At 32.5% G+C, this 21,072-nt stretch overlaps 1 protein-coding gene and 1 long non-coding RNA gene across 8 annotated transcripts in view; one reads left to right on the forward strand and one right to left on the reverse strand.

Annotated features, from left to right (window-relative positions):
- The window catches only part of LOC146996205 (uncharacterized), a 244,862-nt gene extending 241,549 nt beyond the window's left edge, over positions 1–3,313 (reverse strand). For 2 of the 5 annotated variants that reach the window (XR_015042056.1, XR_015042057.1), the window contains exon 1: positions 1,198–1,494. This is a non-coding gene — a long non-coding RNA (uncharacterized LOC146996205). Of the gene's footprint in view, positions 1–1,197 lie in introns of all 5 variants that reach the window. The other 3 variants (XR_015042055.1, XR_015042053.1, XR_015042054.1) reach the window with 3 other exon arrangements.
- Positions 1–20,748, forward strand: part of LOC146996207 (cullin-5-like) — a 64,744-nt gene extending 43,996 nt beyond the window's left edge. Inside the window, exon 4 of one of the 3 annotated variants that reach the window (XM_085820316.1) lies at positions 16,797–16,819. Coding sequence is in view for 1 of the 3 variants with exons in the window: in XM_085820313.1 (XP_085676439.1) it covers positions 20,335–20,529 (195 nt within the window). In the remaining 2 variants the exon portion in view is untranslated. Of the gene's footprint in view, positions 1–16,796; positions 16,820–20,334 lie in introns of those variants that run through there. The other 2 variants (XM_085820314.1, XM_085820313.1) reach the window with 2 other exon arrangements.
- The last annotated feature ends 324 nt before the right edge of the window (positions 20,749–21,072 follow it).

Here is a 21,072-nt window from a genome sequence, read left to right on the forward strand (position 1 = left end):
GGACTCGTCGGGACTTTGGCGATTCCGGATTATAGATCATCAGTTTAAATCTGGTAAGATGGCATGCAGAAATTATACAATTAAAAATATGAAACCGTTATTTATGAAATAAAGAACAATTATGATCTAAAGGGTATCAAAATTTACAAAAAAGAAAGCTTAATATTTATTTGTTTACTTTATTAAACATTTCTTTCAACAAGCACATGCGTAAAGCATACATTAAGCATAGTCGAAATTAGAAAATTGCAACCAGAAAACTATTTGATGTGTACTTGTGATATTTATAATGACAAGGAATTTGATTTAAATCATATCAAAGACGGAATACATCGAGATGAAATACTACATTTAGTAAGGAATTATAAGCCGAATAAAATAAAAACATTTGCCCTGAAGATAAGGATAGTGCTGACAAATCAACTTCCAGTTCATTGCGCGCTGCGATGTCCCCCCCGCAGAGCAGCATGAAATTGATAAACAGATTTCGGAATGGTTAAGAAACAAAGGATATGCCTTTTTCCATTTTTTGCAGCAATTCCACTTTTTGTTTAATGGACTTCGAAACATACTTTTGCTTTGTAGATCCTGTACATATTAGTAAATATATATCGGAAATTCTGTTTGACATAATCGAAAGTTCAAGCTTACTTTTATAAAATTGCTCTAACAGTCTGCAAAAAATAATAAGCCTGATCCAATTCGAAGATTAAGGAACAACGCAATCTGCAACATTAACTGAATTAGATAATTTTAGCTCAGCTTATACCGTCCGTTATACGTTAAACGCGCATGCGTAAACGTATTATGCGCATGTGCACAGGCAAAGTAACAGCCGTAAAGGTCTTACGAGCACACGTAAACGCGACGCATGCGCAGAAAGTTTGTAGCTTTGAGGTCCGGATTATAGATCATTCCGGATTATGGGTGTCTGAATTAATGACTTTTTGACTGTATTATGGCGTCCTGGGAATCGCAAAAAATTCTCAGTGGTAATAAGGTATTGCAACTGAAAAATATACTATACGTATGTATGCCTTATAGGCTTACCATCCTCGTGGTTAGAATTAGCGTTTGAATTATCCGAGATTTCATGTTGTTTTCTTTTTATATTTAACTTAAAATTATCATTAAAAGCATTAGCAAGGCTATCTAAGGGTTTTTTTAGCATACTGAGATATTTAAAAACACACTTACCCTTAAGGGGCTCCAGTACTTTCAATGTATCACAGTTTGCTTTTGCCGTAAGAGGTGTATGCTGGTCCATGTCCGATGCGACTCGTACAGCATCCAATTGTTGCTTGAGGAGACGAGTATTATCAATCTTAGCTTCTAAGGGGATGATTTGAGTATGGAACGAGTTAAGAGAAGATTAAGAGACATATCCTAAAATAATATGTCCAATTGTATCAAAATATTAGCAGTTTACAGCTATAAGGTGAATTATTCAGTATAATGATTTTTTAATGTTGACACTGATGGCAAATTGCTGCTAGAAATTCTGTGGTTTAGAGATATATAATCATCCAGAATATAATATTTCATCACAATTATTCTTTTTCAAAGTAAAAAAATAAAATTTACAATAAAGCTTAGAACTAACATGAAAACTAATAGATAGTTCTTGTAACTATGCAATACATCTGGATTTATATCATAAAAATATTTTTCAATAAATAATAGATCAATAAATAAGTATCTTAATATTTTATTCATACTTACGAGCCAGATGATGGGTAACAGGTATAAGAACACACCTCTATTTTCCATGCAATGCAGAAAAATACATAGTAGCTTCATCTGCCAAACGGTCTAGTACATTTATGCAGCATTGTTGTCTAACAAGACTCCAGGTAACTCGAGAATCATGGGAATATTCCAAGTAAACACCACTTTCCCATTGAAATTTTTAAATTTCAGTCACTTAAATCTAATATCCATACATAATTTACATAATCTTACCACATAAAAGATTAATCATTATTATAATTAAAAGATTTACTTCAAAAGATATTTTACAAATAGATATTTTAGATAGGAGAAAAACATATTTATTATATATGCCTTGTACAATGACTAGAACTTTAATCACTTAAGTGTAACTAAGCAGATGGAACAAATAAATATAATACTGGTTTTTGAGTAAATGGAATCTAATTTCAAATTTTTAAACAAAGTAAGGGGGGTATCAAAGTATCAATATACGACAATTCCAATAATGAGTATAAGGATGGTACCTTACTCTAGATATAATATTACATGAATAATTAATTTTTATTAATCATGTATAAATATTCCTTTCTTTAGTTTTGTTAGTCAAAACATACTTTTATTTTTAATTATTAACTGTACAATGTTTGTCATTTCACAGCAAAATGCATTGTGAAGGAAATACATAAAGTCCATGCGGTGACCAGACAAAAGGACGAAAGTGCACACGACAAAAGCCCACAAAAATGACCCCACTGGGATAATTGCCCACGCGACTAATACCCACACCGATGAAAGCGCACATTGATGAAAGCCCACACAGATAAAAGCCCACATAGATAGAAGGGCACGCTGATAAAAGTCCACACTAACAAAAACCCACACCGATATATACGTCATGAATAGAGATAAAATAAAAAATAAATGAATAAGAAATAATTGAACAATAAATTTAAGTAGCGGAACACATTTCATTTTCGTCTCCGGCTGAATTAAATTCGTATATATATATATAGTACAGAGAGTCAATCAAAATAATATAATTAAAAACATATACATGTATGTATCTTTGTTTTTATATTTACGCAAGAAATGGAAGTGCCTTTGTATAAGTGTGACAAAGGGAGGTGAAAGGGAATACTGGCCACACAGCTTATTTTAATTCTACAAAATTATAAGGAGTATAATATGTATGTAAATTTTCATCATATACAGAGAATAATTTATGAATAATTTAACACTACAGAAAATTTTGCATTATATGAATTTAATATGGAGAATTAAAGCCGAACTTTCATTTTAACGAAAAAAAAATAAAAGTACAGTATTCTATTATGATTAAGCGCAAACACCGTTTTAATGGTGAATAAAAAGCATGGTTTCAAATAATCCAGTTAAATTTTGACAACTTGGATTTTACATAAATTAATTTCATTCCCACTTGAAATTTAATTTTTTTAATCATAATAATTACTCGTAAAATTTTTCAGGAAGTCATAGTTATTTTGGATTTCCTGAAAATGTGTGCTGGTTTTAAGTGGGCATTCGTCTTGTGGGCTTTTGTCATGTAGTTTTCTAACTGGCCGCTGGCTATTCAGGCAGGAAACCATTGCCTTCCTTTTCTTTTGCCCCCAGCTGTGTGAAAAAGCAGTTAAAGAGAGGAGAGCCTTGCTTAATTGCTTTATTCCCTATGGAACCTGGGGCGCCAAAGAAGGCCTCAGAAGGGAGGGTGTGGCAGGAGAACAATTAAAGAGGATTTTAAATGTTTTTTGTTAGTTACCTACTAGAAAATAACATTATCTGAAATTCCGCTTGTAACTGAAGTTAACCCCTTTCTTACATTTCTTTAGTATAGTTCTTGAATAACCTTTTGTCTAAGGATTTAGTTAGAATTTCAATTATTTTAAAAATTTCAATAATTGGAAAATGAAAGGAATTAAATATTTTTTAACCATTTTTAAAGGGATAATTCACTGTTTTTGCAGTAAAACTGCAGAGTGGAAAAATATGCTAGTTCCTGATTTGATAGTGTCTCTAACAACTTTTTGATGAACTAATTAAACATGCTTGTTATATCAAAGCCATTGTTTAAAAGTAAAACTACTGAACTATTTCTAAAAACATTAAATTATTACATATATTAAAATTTACGTACAAGTAATATTTTTCATTTTAACTTTCATATGGTTGAAAACGCAACCATGTGAAAGTTAAAATGAAAAATATGAAACCGTAATAAAAGTTAAACTATTCGAATAATTTTAATAACACAGGTTTCTGAACTTAGCAACAAGAGGATTTAAGAACCATGAGCCCAGCGTTGTAAGAAAAGTAATCTTGCACATTAAAAATAATTTTTATTTCAATAAAAATATTATATTACTCGACTAACTGTAAACGCTTAAAAAACAGTTCATTTCAATTTACCGTAATTATTTATATACAAAAACTTTGATTGAAGCAAATTTAAACAGCATTTAGAAACTGAAAATTCACTGGAACACTTCTTTTGTGGGTTTTATGCTGTTATTACGTGTTGAATATTATTTCGCCTAGATTAAGAAAAAGAAACTCATAACATGTAAAAATTTATTAGGTAGAAAAACTATCAAATTAAGGTCATTTTCTTCTCCTCGAAGTGCATTGATTTCCTTATACGAATTTCATATTCTGACAGCACAGAAATAGTGGCCACATATCTTGTAGGAGGTATTTCTTAAAAGCCTCATGTGTTGACGATCAAGTAGAAAAAAAATGTTTTGTTATGGAGTTACGTTTTGAATAACTTTTTTCTTCTATTGAATGAGTTCAAAGTTTCTAATATCTTGTTTTCTAGCATGAAATGTTTCACCAGTTTTTCAGGTTCTTTTCTAAGAATAATTCTAATTCATTAAGCAGAAGTTAGTAAGAACAAGTAAGGTGTACTTCAAATTTGATCTCTTAGGTTTATTAGGTCTGGCTACCAAATAACTGTTTTTGAATTCAACATCAAATTTTAAACATATATTTTTTTTTAAATTTGTGTCTTTTATTTTCAAAAAACATGCACGTAATCCGAAGTTTCTGTGACAAAAGTTAGTATAAGAAAAGTGGGACAAATTAAATTATCTGTATATTTAGTCACTATTAAAAACGAATTCTGGCTAGACTATGGGTCCTCAATCAGGAGGAATAGCCCTAAGGGGAATTTCAAAGTTTCAGAGAGTAATTTAGTCCACCTTTTCTTTACGTATTAAGTATTTAGATTTAGTTTATGAATACAAAAAAGAACATTTATTCAAATTTTGGTATTTACCAACATGTTTGATACTTGTTTAATTTACTTAAAAAATAATCCGTATTTAAACAAACACATATCTACTTTTCAAGTTTTGGGAAGGAGAGGTTGAATGATCATTTAGCAATGGTGGAAAGGGTATATGGGGAAAAAGCTGGTGAGAATCACTGGTCTAGACTGAGCCAACTTGATTTAAATTTAGAATTTTATACTCTATATAGAATTTTATACGAATCTTTAGTTCTTACTGTAGAGTCATTAGGTTTTATATATATATATATATAATGTTGTATGATCTTAAATCCATTTAGTGCGAATACAAGTTATTATTACTTGCGCAATTGCTGCAAAGTTAGTTAATAATAATTTATTTCCTAAACAGTATTGATTAATTGATTATATTATCTCCCGAGTTTAATTAAAGTAGAATTATTTTAAAAGTGTGAATCTATACTGTATATAGGTATACAAAGATACACATACATATACATGTATGTGTATCTTTGTTTTTATATTTACGCAAGAAATGGAAGTGCCTTTGTATCAGTGTGACAAAGGGAGGTGAAAGGGAATACTGGCCACACTGCTTATTTTAATTCTAAAAACTGGTAAGTTATAACTGGTAAGTTACTGGTTAATACTGGTAAGTTATATTTTGAAAGATGTTTTGAAGTAATTTGAAAGCAAAATGTTAATAATGTTTTAACGGGGACTGGAGTTAAATCATCACGAAGAATAAAATTTCAATTGTAAAAGGAAAATTAAAACATGTAATCATTGTCATTGATCGAAAATTAGTTGACTTTTCAAGGGAATCAAACCAACTCCCGTTCAATGAACAATAATTGATAAAAATACGTAAATACGAAAGTGTTTCGTCTGGTGTCCGCCGACAACATCGCGGAGGAAAACGTCGCGGAGAAAACAACGCAAGGCGAAAACGTCGTGCTACAAAACATCGTGGGAGAACACATCGCAAAGAGAAAAACATCGCAGTTCTAAAACATCGTGGTGCAAAATATCGTCGTCGAAAATAAAGCGGTTCAAAAACTTCGCAATTTAAAAACATAGTCGTCGAAAATATCGTGATAAAAAATAAAGTATCTACAAATCATCGCATGACGATAACATCGCAGACATGCTTTTTTCAGACATGCTTTAATAACTGTAAATGGATATTCCCATAATGATTCGTGAGCGCAAGAGGGTAAGAAGGATAATTTTTACTTTCATATTTTTTATTAATACATTTTTGCTGAGAAAATAAAAAGGAAACTTAAGTATAGAAAATTAATGCAACTTATAGCACTTAATAGAATTTTAAATCGACATAGTTAACTAACAAAGACCATAATAAATTATTTTTAATAAAGATTTTACAGGTAATTTTTCATAAAAAGTATAATCTATTAAGTTGCATTTAATTTTCTATGCTTAAGTTTCCTTCTTATTTTTTCAGCAAAAATTTATTAGTTAATAAAAAAATGTGAAAGTAAAAATTATCCTTCCTTACATCACTTGCGCTCACAAATCATTATGGGAATATCCATTTACAGTTATTAAAGCCTGAAAAAAGCATGTCTGCGATGTTATCGTCATGCGATGATTAATAGATACTTTATTTCTTACCACGATATTTTCGACGGCGATATTTTTAAACTGCGAAGTTTTTGAACCGCTTTATTTTCGACGACGATGTTTTGTACCACGATGTTTTAGAACTGCGATGTTTTCTCCCACGATGTTTTCGCCTTGCGTTGTTTTCTCCGCGATGTTTTCGTCCGCTATGTTTTTGCCGCGATGTTTTCGGCTGTAACCGTTTCGTCTTTACTCGAGTTATAAGTTAAAGCCAAACCGGCAATTCTAGTCAGGCCAAATATTTCCGCGAATAGAAGGAATTATGAACCAATGCTGATATTGAAAGAACTTATTCTTATGAAGCATTTTAGTCAATTCAATTTGGAGTAAAAATCAATTACTGTAGAGAAATCCTATTTAACTCGAGTAATCGTCCCCGACACTTTGATGTTTATGCATTTGAGTACTATATTATTTGTAGAAATTAAACATTGGAAATTGTCATTATGAAATCGAATTCAAAGTAAAGTTGAAATAAACATAGAAGATTATAAAAAAAGATAAATAATGCAAAATTTGTAAAAACAAATCAAAGACAATATAAAAATAATATAAAAAATAATATAGAAAATAATATAAATAAGATCAGTGAATGTACATGAAGATATAAAGGCCAGAAAAGGTATTAAGTAACTGTCTATTAGCTCTTGGACAGTGAAAATGCTTTTTTCCTTTCTTAAATTCTTAATCATTGCGACACGACAATTAGCCAGAAATTAATTAATTTCCATTCACTAGTATTTTCAAAAAAATCTTAACAGATGGTGTCTCTCAGATAAGAACTCCACAAAATACATCCCTCAAGAATTCCAAGTCCCACCCACTACCATAAATTGCTTCAAGTTTTACCGACTGATATTATTCAAAGCCCCTACTGCCGTTAAGAATTTTCGGACACCCTACACTTCTGAGTCAGACACGAAGAGAACACTTTGCCAACTCCCCCACTAGAAAGAATGTAAGTTACTTAATACCTTTTCTGGCCTTTATATCTTCCTGTACATTCACTGTTCTTATTATATATTATTTTCTATATTATTTTTTATATTATTTTTATATTGTCTTTGATTTGTTTTTACAAATTTTGCATTATTTGTCTTTTTTTATAATCTTCTATGTTTATTTCAACTTTACTTTGAATTCGATTTCATAATGACAATTTCCAATGTTTAATTTCTACAAATAATATGGTACTCAAATGCATAAACATGAAAGTGTCGGGGACGATTACTCGAGTTAAATAGGATTTCTCTACAGTAATTGATTTTTACTCCAAATTGAATTGACTAAAATGCTTCATAAGAATAAGTTCTTTGAATATCAGCATTGGTTCATAATTCCTTCTATTCGCGGAAATATTTGGCCTGACTAGAATTGCCGGTTTGCCTTTAACTTATAACTCGAGTAAAGACGAAACACTTTCGTATTTACGTATTTTTATCAATTATTGTTCATTGAACGGGAGTTGGTTTGTTCCCCTTGAAAAGTCAACTAATTTCCGATCAATGACAATGATTACATGTTTTAATTTTTCCTTTTACAATTGAAATTTTATTCTTCATGATGATTTAACTCCAGTCCCCGTTAAAACATTATTAACATTTTGCTTTCAAATTACTTCAAAACATCTTTCAAAATATAACTTACCAGTATGGATGCACGCTTTTAAAATAATTCTACTTTAATTAAACTTAGGAGATAATATAATCAATTAATCAATACTGTTTAGGAAATAAATTATTACATATATATATATATATATATATGCGGGAGAAAGGAAAAATAAGCAATGCCCTCTTCGAGACTCGAGCCTGGATCTTTCGAATACGAGCCAATTGTACTAACCGTTACACCATGAAGGCATTCTAGAAGGAGGGAGAAAATACCTTATATTAATATCAAGTGTCATACATTACAAGTTTAAAAAATTGTATTTGAACTCGAGTGGATAAACTTGAGTATTTTATGAACGATTGGAAATTCGAACAAGATATAGGCAGAGTGTGAGCTAATAGTAGAATTTTAATAAAGGCAATTTTACAGGAAATTAAAGTATTTCAAAATATTTAACCTCATTTTACACTTTTAAAATATATTAAAAGTATTTTAATTGAAATTAATATATTTATATTCAAAATTCTTGGAAAGAAGATTTGGCTTGTCATCCCAATCGTTTTTCTATTTATTATTCTTAATATTATTACGTTAAAAGCCTTTTTGAAAACAGTGATTTTTTAATATGATAGCTTTATAATTCGTGATGACGAAATTTCTTAAAAGGAATTAAAACAAAATGTTGAATTATACTCCATCCGTCCCAAATTAGTTGTTACGTTTAGGTCGAAAATTTTGTCCCAAATTAGTTGCTACATTTCAAGTCGGTGGAGTTATAAGTAACTTTCTAAGCAGTTTAGTAAATTGACATCCGTAAAATTATATTAACAGTTACAGCAGTTTAAAATCAGATACATCCCATCTACATTAAACATCTAAAAGTTGTTATAAACATAAAAAGCATTTATTATTGGAAACTTTAAATCATATGTTTCAAGTAAACCTTCAGCAAGGGAAAATCTTCAGCAGAGGGAAAAGAAAAAAACACAAGTAGTGTCTTTGTGTGTATGTATGTTTTACGAAAACGAGTACAAACGTTTTCGCTGGGTAAACATTGTTTGGTTCTTTCCACAAACAATCCGATACGGGCTAGTGTATCCGATTGTTTCGAGAAGAGCTGTTGAGTTGGCCCTGAAAAGGCAAAGACGTCTGTGTATATTCTTTGGAAAATTGTCGTAGCATTGAAAATTTTTTAAACGTTAGCGATGGGAAAATAGACGGGAAAATCGCATGTGCAAGAATTCTAGCTTCCCTCTTGGATGAAAGTTATAGAACCGCCTCACATACATACTGACGTTTCGAGATGTAGACAGGAGTGCTGTAATGCCACACTTTATATAAACACCGCTTCGCCTCAAGAGACAACGCAATTTGATTAAAAAAAGAGAAGATACGGCCACGTAATATTAAAATCGTAACACTAGCTGAATTGTTCTAACGTAAAAGTGTACGAGAAATCTGGTGAGTAATAAACAAGTAGTAATGTTTTGTAGAGACTACTAGTTTCGTTAACATAATAATAAATCTAGGATGCCTGTTATGAATCGATCACCCTCTCAAGCGCAACCCTGGTTGGCATTGTGCCAAAACACATAGACTCGTCCAAAAGGGGTGGTATTACTTGCTGCGACGTGAAAGGTCTTCTCATCTCCGGAAAAGCTATGCTGGAGGGAAAGAAAGTCCCCATCCTTTCACCCTATTTTGAGAATAATTCGGTCCGAAATGCGCATGCGTGTTTGCGATCATGGTCGCGGATGAGTCGGTCATGCTATATCACAGTTCTTTGTGTTGCCCTCTGCAGCTTAAGCGATAATGTAAAATTGAAATTACAAACGATAACCGCTTCGCCGACACAGCGTAATGCAAAGTTATGTTCGGGCTGGTAACCCAACATAGCGGAGAGGCGTGGCTTATAGGATGATTATGCTTGGTGGAAGTAAACACAGGAATTTAATTGTAGTTTAAATAACAAGCTTGAAAGATGGTACGAGACAACTGACGAATGTTCGAATTCCGATAATGAAAGTAAACATGCTTTAATTCCGAGTTTTATAAGTAGTGCGAAAAATTGAGAACGAAATGCGAGATAAATGTGATAGATGAAAACTACCAGTTTAAAAGGCAGGTGGTTGATATTTGGAAACCCGTCAGGATACATAATCTAGAGTAGACACTCCCATATGATAGTCAAACATTAAGGCATTAAGCTATACATTGAGGCAAAATTTTAATTATTAATTACAAGTGAAAATTAAGTATTTGTAATAAAATATCAAACGAGAGCATGTTAATGTAAATCCGGGCATAGAATCATAGGTTTAATAATTGAGAATTTCTTTTAAAGGAATGCCATTGATGTAGAGTTGGCTTCGATCGCATCGATTCGATTTATTGCATCATCACGTAGTTTTGATAAACGTTAAGTTGGAGTAGAAGAATTAAACCACCGTGAAATTAAAAAGAACAGTAACTGATTTTCTGTTTGTGAAATCCGATAGGAAAGAATGCAAATAAATGTTAATCTTCAGTGAAGTGTGGGCGTCAGACAAGTGTTTTAGCCTTTTACATAATAAAAACGTTCCAATAAAACCGTTGAAAAAAGAATGCAGAAAATTAAAAACTTGCATTGTCGACTGGTAAATAAAGTTATTCATTCATGATACTGCTTAATATGAGAAATGAACACAAGTTTAAACTGACATGCAAACATTTTAACAATATCTGCTTCACAGCCTAAGCGATAAAATGAATTTAATAACTATTAATCACCCCCTGTGACAGCATATAATTGAAAAATCTCCTCTCTCCACAAACACTTTCATGCGTATGAGTTTTCCTATATTTTAGAAATTAATTTTATCAGATTAGTGGGAAAAGGTTTATTAGTGGTTTGTGACTCAGGACAGTTTAAAGGATTACTTGTATTCTTACACTGTTTAAAACATTCTGCTTTGTACATAGTCCTACACTTTACAAATTCTACTCTGTACAAATTGGATATATTACACACAATATTTGCCTTTGTTAATAAAATAATTTTATCTTTTCAAATATGTAGTAGTGCACAATATGGGACATCAAACTGAACTCTGACCATCATTAGTGCACACCTGCTTCCTGTTCAAAGTATATGAAATGCAGATATGAAATGTTCTCAGTGATAAATAAACTCACAATTAGGGTTAATTCCCTAGAGAACTCGAGCTTAAATAAGCCTGAAAATTAACCCTCGGGCCGACGCTATCGAACACTTTAGCCACGTTTATCATGACTAAGACAACACATTGTTTATTATTAAAGGCACCTCTAATAAATTCTGTCAGACGCACCAACTGCTTCGTCACAGAGATTTTTTCTAAAGCCAAATTGCTGTGCGGGAAATCTGTCAAAAAAGGATGTATTCTGGCATGGATAACCTTTTCAAAATTTTGCTCGCATCGAAAAGAGGGCTGATAGTACTCAGTTTTTGTGAGGTCTTTGTGAGTGTTAGGCATCTTTTAACAGATTACGCAACGAGTGATGGTGTAGCACCGGGGTGCCTGGGTCTTAGACCCTATCCACAAATGAAAATATGCCACTTCGGGTACAATACAAAGTTACAACTTATAGTATTATATAAATATGCCCAGGATATCTTAAGGGTTTTTTTTCAAATAATTATTTATAATGGCCTTAATAAATGACTTGATGAATATTTGTAACACGCATACATGATTCGGTGATGAAAATGCTGTCCAGAAAAGCTGCAAACTCCGTCGAGCCATTGGGAACAATAATAAATGAATACATGAAAATTGTCAAGCAAACATTTGGTAAATACAAGACCCAGTCAGCATTATTAAAAATGTGATCATAATCATAGAATAAATTAAGTAAGGAGCTCAAGTTAAAAGTAAACAGTTACATACAATACAAAATCATACTATATATAAGGTAGCCATGGTGCAGTTAAGCTTAATCAAGAGTGTAACTAAGAACGGCCATAGGACTTTTGATATTACATTGATCATTTGCGTCGTAATCATAAATTTTAATTGCAGTGTTGTTAATAAACTCTATGTCTTTATAGAATTTCTTAGCAAGGCGATAGTAAAAGGTTAAAATGTGGTCAATTTTCAGTTCAGCATGCAAATCTGTAAATCCGAAGCTACCATAAAACATTACTAATTTGTCTCAAAACCCCGTTTTGTGCAGTTTTCAATTTCTTCCTTAAGGATCAACTAGAATAAGCCCAAACAGAGCAAGCATAAGGCGATATTGGACGTAGAAGGGACTTGTTAAATGAGTAACTTGTTGTCTATAGAAAGAATGCTATTTCACGCTGTTAACCCGCGAAGACGCGCGCTGCTTTTAGCTACGCGAGGACGCGCGTCGGGCTCCGTAGGTCCGAAACGTTATTTCTTAACGAAATAAAAATAAAATTGTTTGTGTAATCGAAGAAAAAAATTAAATAATAAAAAGTATATAAAATATAAAAATATACTTTGAATTTAATAATTCTAAAAAAATTGTATTTTAATACACTTTTAAGATTGAAATTATTTATCATTAACAGAAAAAATCAGACTGATTTCTTTTTGTGAGCAAACGAAATTTAATACTAATTTATGTAATATTAAATTTTTACAGAAATGTTTTCAAAAAAAAACTTACATTTCACATTTTTTTTGCAAAAAATCGCGCTGTGTTTACCGCAAACATTTTTCTCTCACTTAGCGCAGCAAATTTGTGGTTTTCGGTCCTTTACGCTATTACATATATGGCATCTTTCCCTAGAACACTCCTGTTTTTTTGGCGAGTGTCCTTCCCAATTTTCCCTATATCTGCAATTTCATTTTTCACTCAATTCGCGTGGAAATTTTGCTGCGAGCTTCTTTCTTGAATGTGATCCTTGAAAAGTTCTAATGCAAATTCTTTGATAAATAAACTTCGTTTTCTATATTGCACTACTGGCGTCCTCGAAGATAACAATAATATTCTAGTATTCATAGCTGCAATGTTGAACATACTAAAGAATACTGCCATTGGTCATCTGTTGCTAATTCTAGCAGTACTATAAATGGTTACTACATCTATAGCACCCTTTGTTAAATCATTAAAAGTCATAATTTCTGTTTTTTTTATTTGCTTCTCCAGTCGAAACATCGATGGCTCTGTCATTATGCATGGTGGACAATAGAACAACGCATTTATTTTTGTTTGGTGTGTAGGAAACTAATGTCATATTTCTTTGAAATCCAAATAATGATGATCAAACTTCTCTTTTTCTGCCACAAGTAAAATATATTGGCAGTTCTTTTTTATTTTTTCTGATAGTTCCCACGAGCGTAATTTTCTTTTCAAGGTGATTCTTTACCAAGGTATAACTGGTAAACCAGTTGTACACGGTAAGGTTGCGCCCTGGATTCAAAATAGGCTCTCTAAACCTCTTGACTACTTTATCAAGACCATTTTCTGAGCTGCACGACCGTTTGGGTTGTGTTCCTGCATGAATTTCAAGATTTGAAGTACAAAATGTCCTTGCATCAAAAACAGCAAAAACTTTAATTCCATATTTTGCAGGTTTACTTGGAATGTATTGAAGAAAGGAGCATCTTCTTATAAAAGGTCCTAATTTTTCGTCAGTTGTGATGAGTTCGTCAGCATTTTTAACGAACTTTTCAAAATCATTTCTTACCGGAGCCAGTTTATCCATTTCTCTTCTAGAAGGACGATCTCTTAGGTCATCAAATCCCAAACATCTCATTAGGATTAAAAAACGTTTATGAGACACTGTTCGATGAAAAATGTCAAGCCCTGTCCCGTCAGTCGCCCAAACTTCGCAACATTTACGTGAGAAGCCTTCTATTTTAAAACAAAATTCTCCAAAACAAAGAAGACAGATAAATGATCTGATTTCTGTAATATTCTTGTGTCGAGCAGCTCTCTACCTTTCAAATTTGATGGCTATCTTTGACAAGATATCAATTCACGGAAACAGAAATGCTGAATTCATTACTAGATTCATCGCTTGAATCTAATGTCTCTTCAGAATTCGATTGGTGATCACTAAACTGTTCTTCATCAATTATTTCTTCGTCTTCTTCATTAACTGAATCTTCATCAGTCAACATTTCGGCTAATAGTTTCTGTAATCTTTTCATTTCATCGTCATAAATCAAATAGCGTGACATTTTTGCAACTGCCTGACATCTTTCACATTTTTAAATGACAATGCTAGCGAGGGTCTCGGGCCTGGGAAGCCCGGCTACTCAGTTTCTGAGAAAAGATGGAGGGATAAATTCCGGAAATGATTGTGAATGACATGTACCTGACCTTAAACTCAGCTACTAAGAAGTTCGATAAATTTCACCAAAGGGTGAAATTTTTGTATTATGTTTTTGTAACGACCGGGCCTGGTCGGACTTGCCTGTACCAGGGAATTGACACTCCGTAGAAATGTAGGTTTTTATTGAACTTCTCCTTTTTTGTTAACAGGATTGCCTGAGTCTTTTCCACATTAACCTTAATTTTCCATCTGATGAGTCAAGTCTCTAATGCATGTATGTGGTTTTGTAGCTGTTGTATAGCCGGCCTTGTGTAAGGATCACAGTGTCATCAGCATACATTGCGAGTTTTGTGTTGTTCAGAGTGGGTATGTCATTCACGTATATATTAAAAAGTATAGGTCCGCGAAGACTTCCCTGGGGGACGCCTGCAAGGAAAAGTTTAGGTGTAGAGAGAATTCCTGTGACACGAAAGACAAAGTGTCTACCTGTCATGCAGCATTTAATTATGTGTTTAATGTACTCTTGGAGCCCCGAAATGTGTAAATTGTAAATAAGAGCACCCAGCCAAACACGATCGAAAGTCTTAGCTTTGTCGAGAAAAAAGCCTCTTGTGACGTTATTACGTTGCAAGCCTTTACTGATTAATTCTAAATCTCTATACAGCTCTACACAGTAAAAGAGTCACAGAAAAACGGCTCAGAGTAAGTTTGTAATCACGTAAGTCAGGCACAGTCTTCTCATTTTCACTTCGATTAAGGATTCTGTACATACTAGCATAAGAAATATATTAGTTCATGCAGTTTTATACGTCGATATTTATAGATAATTGTTTTGGCTATGTTTATTACATTCTTGTTCACCGTAACGGCTGGAGTGCCTAAACCATCATGCTGTGTAAACAAAACTGAAATCTTCATCTCTGAATACTGTTCCACTAGTGTTTAAACCACTGAAATGGTGATTATGGTAGAACATCTTTGGTAAAAATTTACTCTACGGTAACCCTTGGCAAATCGTTTCTTATTTTATATCAAGATCGTCACCTGGAAGAATCGGCACAAATTTCAAGATTGCCGTTACACAAAACCAAAATAAGAAGTCAAAGACATACACAAACTTGGTGTCCATGTACACATCGACCTATTTTAACTTAAAAAAAAAAAAAACAGAAAACTGCACAAACTAGGTATTGTGCACTGCCTTAACTTTGCACATGTACACATTGATCTATTTTCACTTTAAGAAAACCAGAAAGTTAAAAATATCATGTTTACAAGAAAATATTCGCCACTGTCTTAACACACAGAGACAACCAAAAATACAAAAACAGAGAGGAATAAGTTACCAAAAATACATATTTTCTAACATAAAAATATTAAACAACAAAAAGAAAAATTAACACACAGAGACGAATAAATAAATGAAGCGTCATTTTTTTAACATACCTTTTTTTTCACATGCATACGTTTAGGCTTTCCACCACCATTTCCTCCATCCTCCAGATAAGCAATTCAATTAAATTCATCGTCTGTTATTCACCTCAGACATACTCAAACGATGGTACCCACACCAAAATAATAGCAAGTTCAAAATACAAGACCATACCACTTACGTGCAACCAAACATAGCAATTAAAAAGAATGGTAAGAACCAAAAACACGGGTCCGTACAAAAGGCTTACTATTACAAAATGTAGCCCAAAACTAAATTTATCACAACACGTTGGCAATATTTCCAGAAATAACCCCTTTATATTGACAAAAACTTATTTTTTTCAAAGGCTATTTTCGCCAACATTATCAACATTACAATAACGGAAAAACTTATTTGTCGCAATGGGCTTCCAGATTTCACGAACAACCAATACCACTTGGCGATTTTTTCAGACAAAAAACAAGGTGTACCATACAGTAAAGATTAGCCGCATCTTGATTTACTACTGCTACAACATAAAATATACGTCTTTCGTAGATTTCTGCAGTTAAACTCAAAAGTTTAAAATTGCATTTTGCTTATCATGACCAGATTTTATTTTCTGCACGTAGTTAACAATTACTTATGTGTTGTCAGATAAATGTTACCAGATACAGTTAATTATTTTTTACTATCTCATGAGACAAGTTTTTTTGCTCCTGCAAGACAGCTTTACTTTGTGTTGCAAAATAAATTCCTTCTCACTCTTTTTAGACTTGCCTACACATTAAATTTTATGATTAGGTAAGATGTGATTATCATAATTTTGTTTCTCTCCTTATTTTGGCAACTTTATATGTTGATTCGTTATTTAGGTTACCTACCAGTGGCTGACTGATACAACTGCTCATATGGTTCAGCTGGTAGGTTGAGTTTAATTTCTGACATAAAAAATTTAAAAGGCATACCCCATGTTTATTTTACTATAATCGAATAGTCAAATTGAAGAAATAAATGAGCCTAAATAGATTGTAATATCAATGAACATTTTTAATGACAGAGATTAACTTAAACATAGTTGCATACAGCAGAGAAAAAAGGGCGAAGAAGTAAGAATGGTATACATATACATACATACGTAATAAACAGTTACGTCATCATACACCGCGCGGATAAACGCGAACGGCGCATGCGTCAGGAGAAGCTCTCTTAAGCTAAACGTCGTATTATAATTTATGATACAACACAAATAATGGCTACTCTGTTTATAGGTACTATATGTTAAAATATTTTAAAAGCTTCCTTTAATTTGCATTCTAATAGTGATTTGTTTAAATTTAATTATGAATTATATTCACATGTAGTAATTGCATTTTATTTATTTTTGGCAATGGCTAAGCTCCAGTTTAACTCCAGTATTTAGAGTTTTTATATACAGATGAATACATATTCCTCTTTTACATGGATATAAGATTATTTTTCAGGAATTTAAGGAAAATGTGATAAATTGGATTTATAAAAACTATTTTGAATTTTGAAAAGTGTTTTTCCTCTGTTAACCATAATATAGTGCCATAAATTTCTGAATGTGTTTAGTTTTCATCCAAATAAATAGGTTTACAAAAATTTGTCATATTAATAGTTATTGCAGGATTTAGCATTATTATAAATATTTATTATAACAGATTTAGCTGAACTACATGTTTAGTCTCTCTGCAGATGAAGTCAAAAGTAAGTGGTTAGATATTTTTCTGTATTCCCCATTACGTAATTTTATCTGGTAAATTACCATTACTTATATACTAAAGGTGAAAGAATAAGCTTTCCTTGAAAATACAAAAATTTTTAGACATTTAAAAAAATTGGTATACTTAAAAAAAATCTCAAGCTGCCACATATGCGAAACTGAAAATGTTATATATAAAATATTTCAGAAATATAAATATTTTCACTGTTTGTTAACTATAATTCACTGAATTTGTTATATATAATCACAGATTAAGGTAGCAGTGCTTTTTCTCACTGCGATTTCTCATGTATTTTGATTCATAAATACATAAATATGTTGTATAAATATTTTCAACATTTCTGATTTTTCGATAGTAACCATAGGAGAAGGATTTGAGACTATCTGTGTAAAGTAATTAGGTTTTAGATCATCACTACACCTTCATATACTTTCACTGGAAGTTTTCTCTGTATATATACTGGGATGTGACACTAAGCAGTTGACAGTATGTATTTAAGAGGTCAAAGGTATATTGTAATTAGTATTTAAAATCCTGATAACATCCCATACACTGTCGGTGGAACCTAGATAGGATGTCCAAAGGATATACTGGGATGTGACATTAAGCACTCGGGAAGATGAGTTTAGGAGGAAATTGGGATATTGTGGGATGTCCTGAGGATGTAGTAAGTAGGACTTTAAATCCTACCAACATCCCATACGCTGTTGATGGGACATAGATAGGATGATTTTTGGATAAAATGGGTTGTGTTTAGGAGATGAGTGGGATGTCCTGAGGATGTAATAAGTAAGAGTTCATATCCTAATAACATGCCGTACGCTGTCGATGGGACTTAGTTAGGATGTCCTGAGGATATACTGGGATGTGACACTAAGAACTCTGGAGGAGGTGTTTAGGAGGTTCGAGAGATATTCCGCGATGTCCTGAGGATGTGCGCATACCCCGCGAGCAACATCTTCGGGATATCCCAGGCATGTTTTTGTGCTATGTGGGTTATTTGTTTTTTCATCAAACTTGTTTTCTGATTCCAGTTACATAGCTTTTAAGGCCAGAAATTCGTCAACAAGTTAAAGTAAATTTGAATGATAGACGTTAGATGCAGTTTTCACAAATAGTTTAGCTTTCTAACAAGGTTTACTCATCTCAAGCGAACATAGTTTGCAGATTAGGTTACCGTGCTGTTTGAGCTGTGACAGATTAACAAATAGAATATGGTCTTTGTGCTGAAAATACAGCAAAGTCTAATAGATCGATACCATGAACTATTAGACCAAAACTCTGTTAAAAATTAATGTTTCATTCTGCTCAAAAACACTAATCTTAAAAGCTATTGGTCTGAACCTAGAGGCCATCCAAGTAATCTTAGAGAGCCAGCAAATGCATTTTTCTTCAGTTATTTAGCATTATTATGATACTATTTATCATGTCAAGGATTTGTAAGAACAAAATCGTGAAAATCCTGAGGATTTTCATGATTTTGAATTCAAATTTATATTATTTCGATTCTCACCAAAACCGGAACTGAAAATTGTGATATTAAACAAATTCAGAAATTTGAAGTTATTCATTTGATTATTTATGACTTGGCATTAAAATCGTTATAGACTATTTGGTTTTCATAATTATTTTTTACTTTCACTGCTGCTTGTATACTCATGTTTAAAGAATCAGGGAACTTCCCGAATTAATACAATATACACATTGACTACAGACACCTTGATATATAAAAAACTAAATTTAAGGAAAAAATATCTAGTAACAAAGTGCAGATCAGTGTTTTCACACACGCGTTTTGATACCCAATTGAGACACTTAAACTATACCTGGCTAGTAGAGAAAAATAATATAAAACTGTTAAAATTAAGACTTGGATGTTGAATAAATCTCACAAATACTTCGTTTCTGTTTTTGAACAAATGCATGGTATTCTCGTTCATTACTGTCGAGGAATATTATCATTTGTCTCCGACAGCTCTTAAAAAAATCTGTCATAACACTTTACTAAAACAAATGCATGCAACTTATACGGATTCGAGTATTAAATATTTAGGAAAATTAGTTCTTCAAATTTCACATTTCTTTATGCAATACATGTGACATGGAAACAGGTTTCGATACGATATTGCTATGGATTTTTAAAAGTTTATTTCAAATTTGAAATTATTATGAGAAAAGTTATTACCAATTTCTTACTCAGTGGTTTTTTCGTACATTCTTGAGGTACATACATTATTAAAATTGCGAACTACAACACAATATTTAAGAAGAACTAACACGGCATTTTATGACGCCGCTAAGGAGTGCCAACATATGGACATTTTCAACCTATTTCACTATGAAATTTTACACGAGGACAGGCACCTCCGTCCATATGCCGCTTTTCTACTCAGTGGAAACCAGGATTTTCCAACATAATTTGTGTTTTTAAGTATGTAGTACTCTGAAAAACTTATTTGACTTGTAAATAATGATGTTTAGAAATCTTAGCCGGATGATCATGTGACACACACAGCCATGCCCACAAGATATTACTTATATTTTTCCTGTATATACTATTTTACTTTTTGGAATCGTATTTTATTTTCTGCATTTATGACTGCAACACACACCTTTTATGAACTGATTTAGTACTATTTTATGTATAACTATTGTAAAACTTCAGATTTACAGCGCTACGATGCCTGGATACCTCATCGCCAACCAGATGTCTTATCGCTCATCACGTGACATTGGTCTCACCCCCTGCATCTGCTATCCTGTCTCCACGAGAACTACGTTCGGCATTTCCTTACCTGCAGCGCTCCTAGAAGCACCAAAGTTCGATAGCCGGAACACAACCTGCGATTTCGCAGGTTAATCGCGGCAAATAAGCGAGTTGGAGTTGGAGACTGCAACACATAACAATAAATAAACATTTTGTTTTAAATGAAACTGCTTTGTCTTTTTAAGGCAGAGCGGTGGCTTATGAATAAATTCTATTTTTGTATTAATTTGTATGCTAGGTTCTGTCCCTAAATTATTTCTACAGTTTTATGCCCATCACAAAAGATAATAAAAATGTAAAGCTTATGTTTGATTTGCAGCGTGTTGAAGATTTTAATATTTTTTGATTAAAAATTTGATTTATGCCTTCAAAAGCTGAATTATGTTTAGTTGAGGACCGCTTTTTATGTAGCCCTTTAAGACGGTCAGAGCATACGCTTGGTTTCAAGATTTCTTTCACGTGCGCGTTCGAAGTTTCATGCCGCATTTCGCTATATAGCTCCCCACCGTTCCCTGGGTATTTATGCCTGTTGCGATCCTTGCTGTTTTGTATTTTTTGAGTGATCGTTTTGCTGTGTTTAATTGCTGCGATATTTTTGGATTACTATGAATATTATTTCGGCCATAGATATTGAAT

This window comes from Stegodyphus dumicola, chromosome 7 (assembly GCF_044657685.1).
Source record: "Stegodyphus dumicola isolate Sdum_Otavi_A_Nest chromosome 7, ASM4465768v1".
In the NCBI taxonomy this organism is placed as follows: Eukaryota; Metazoa; Arthropoda; class Arachnida; order Araneae; family Eresidae; genus Stegodyphus; species Stegodyphus dumicola.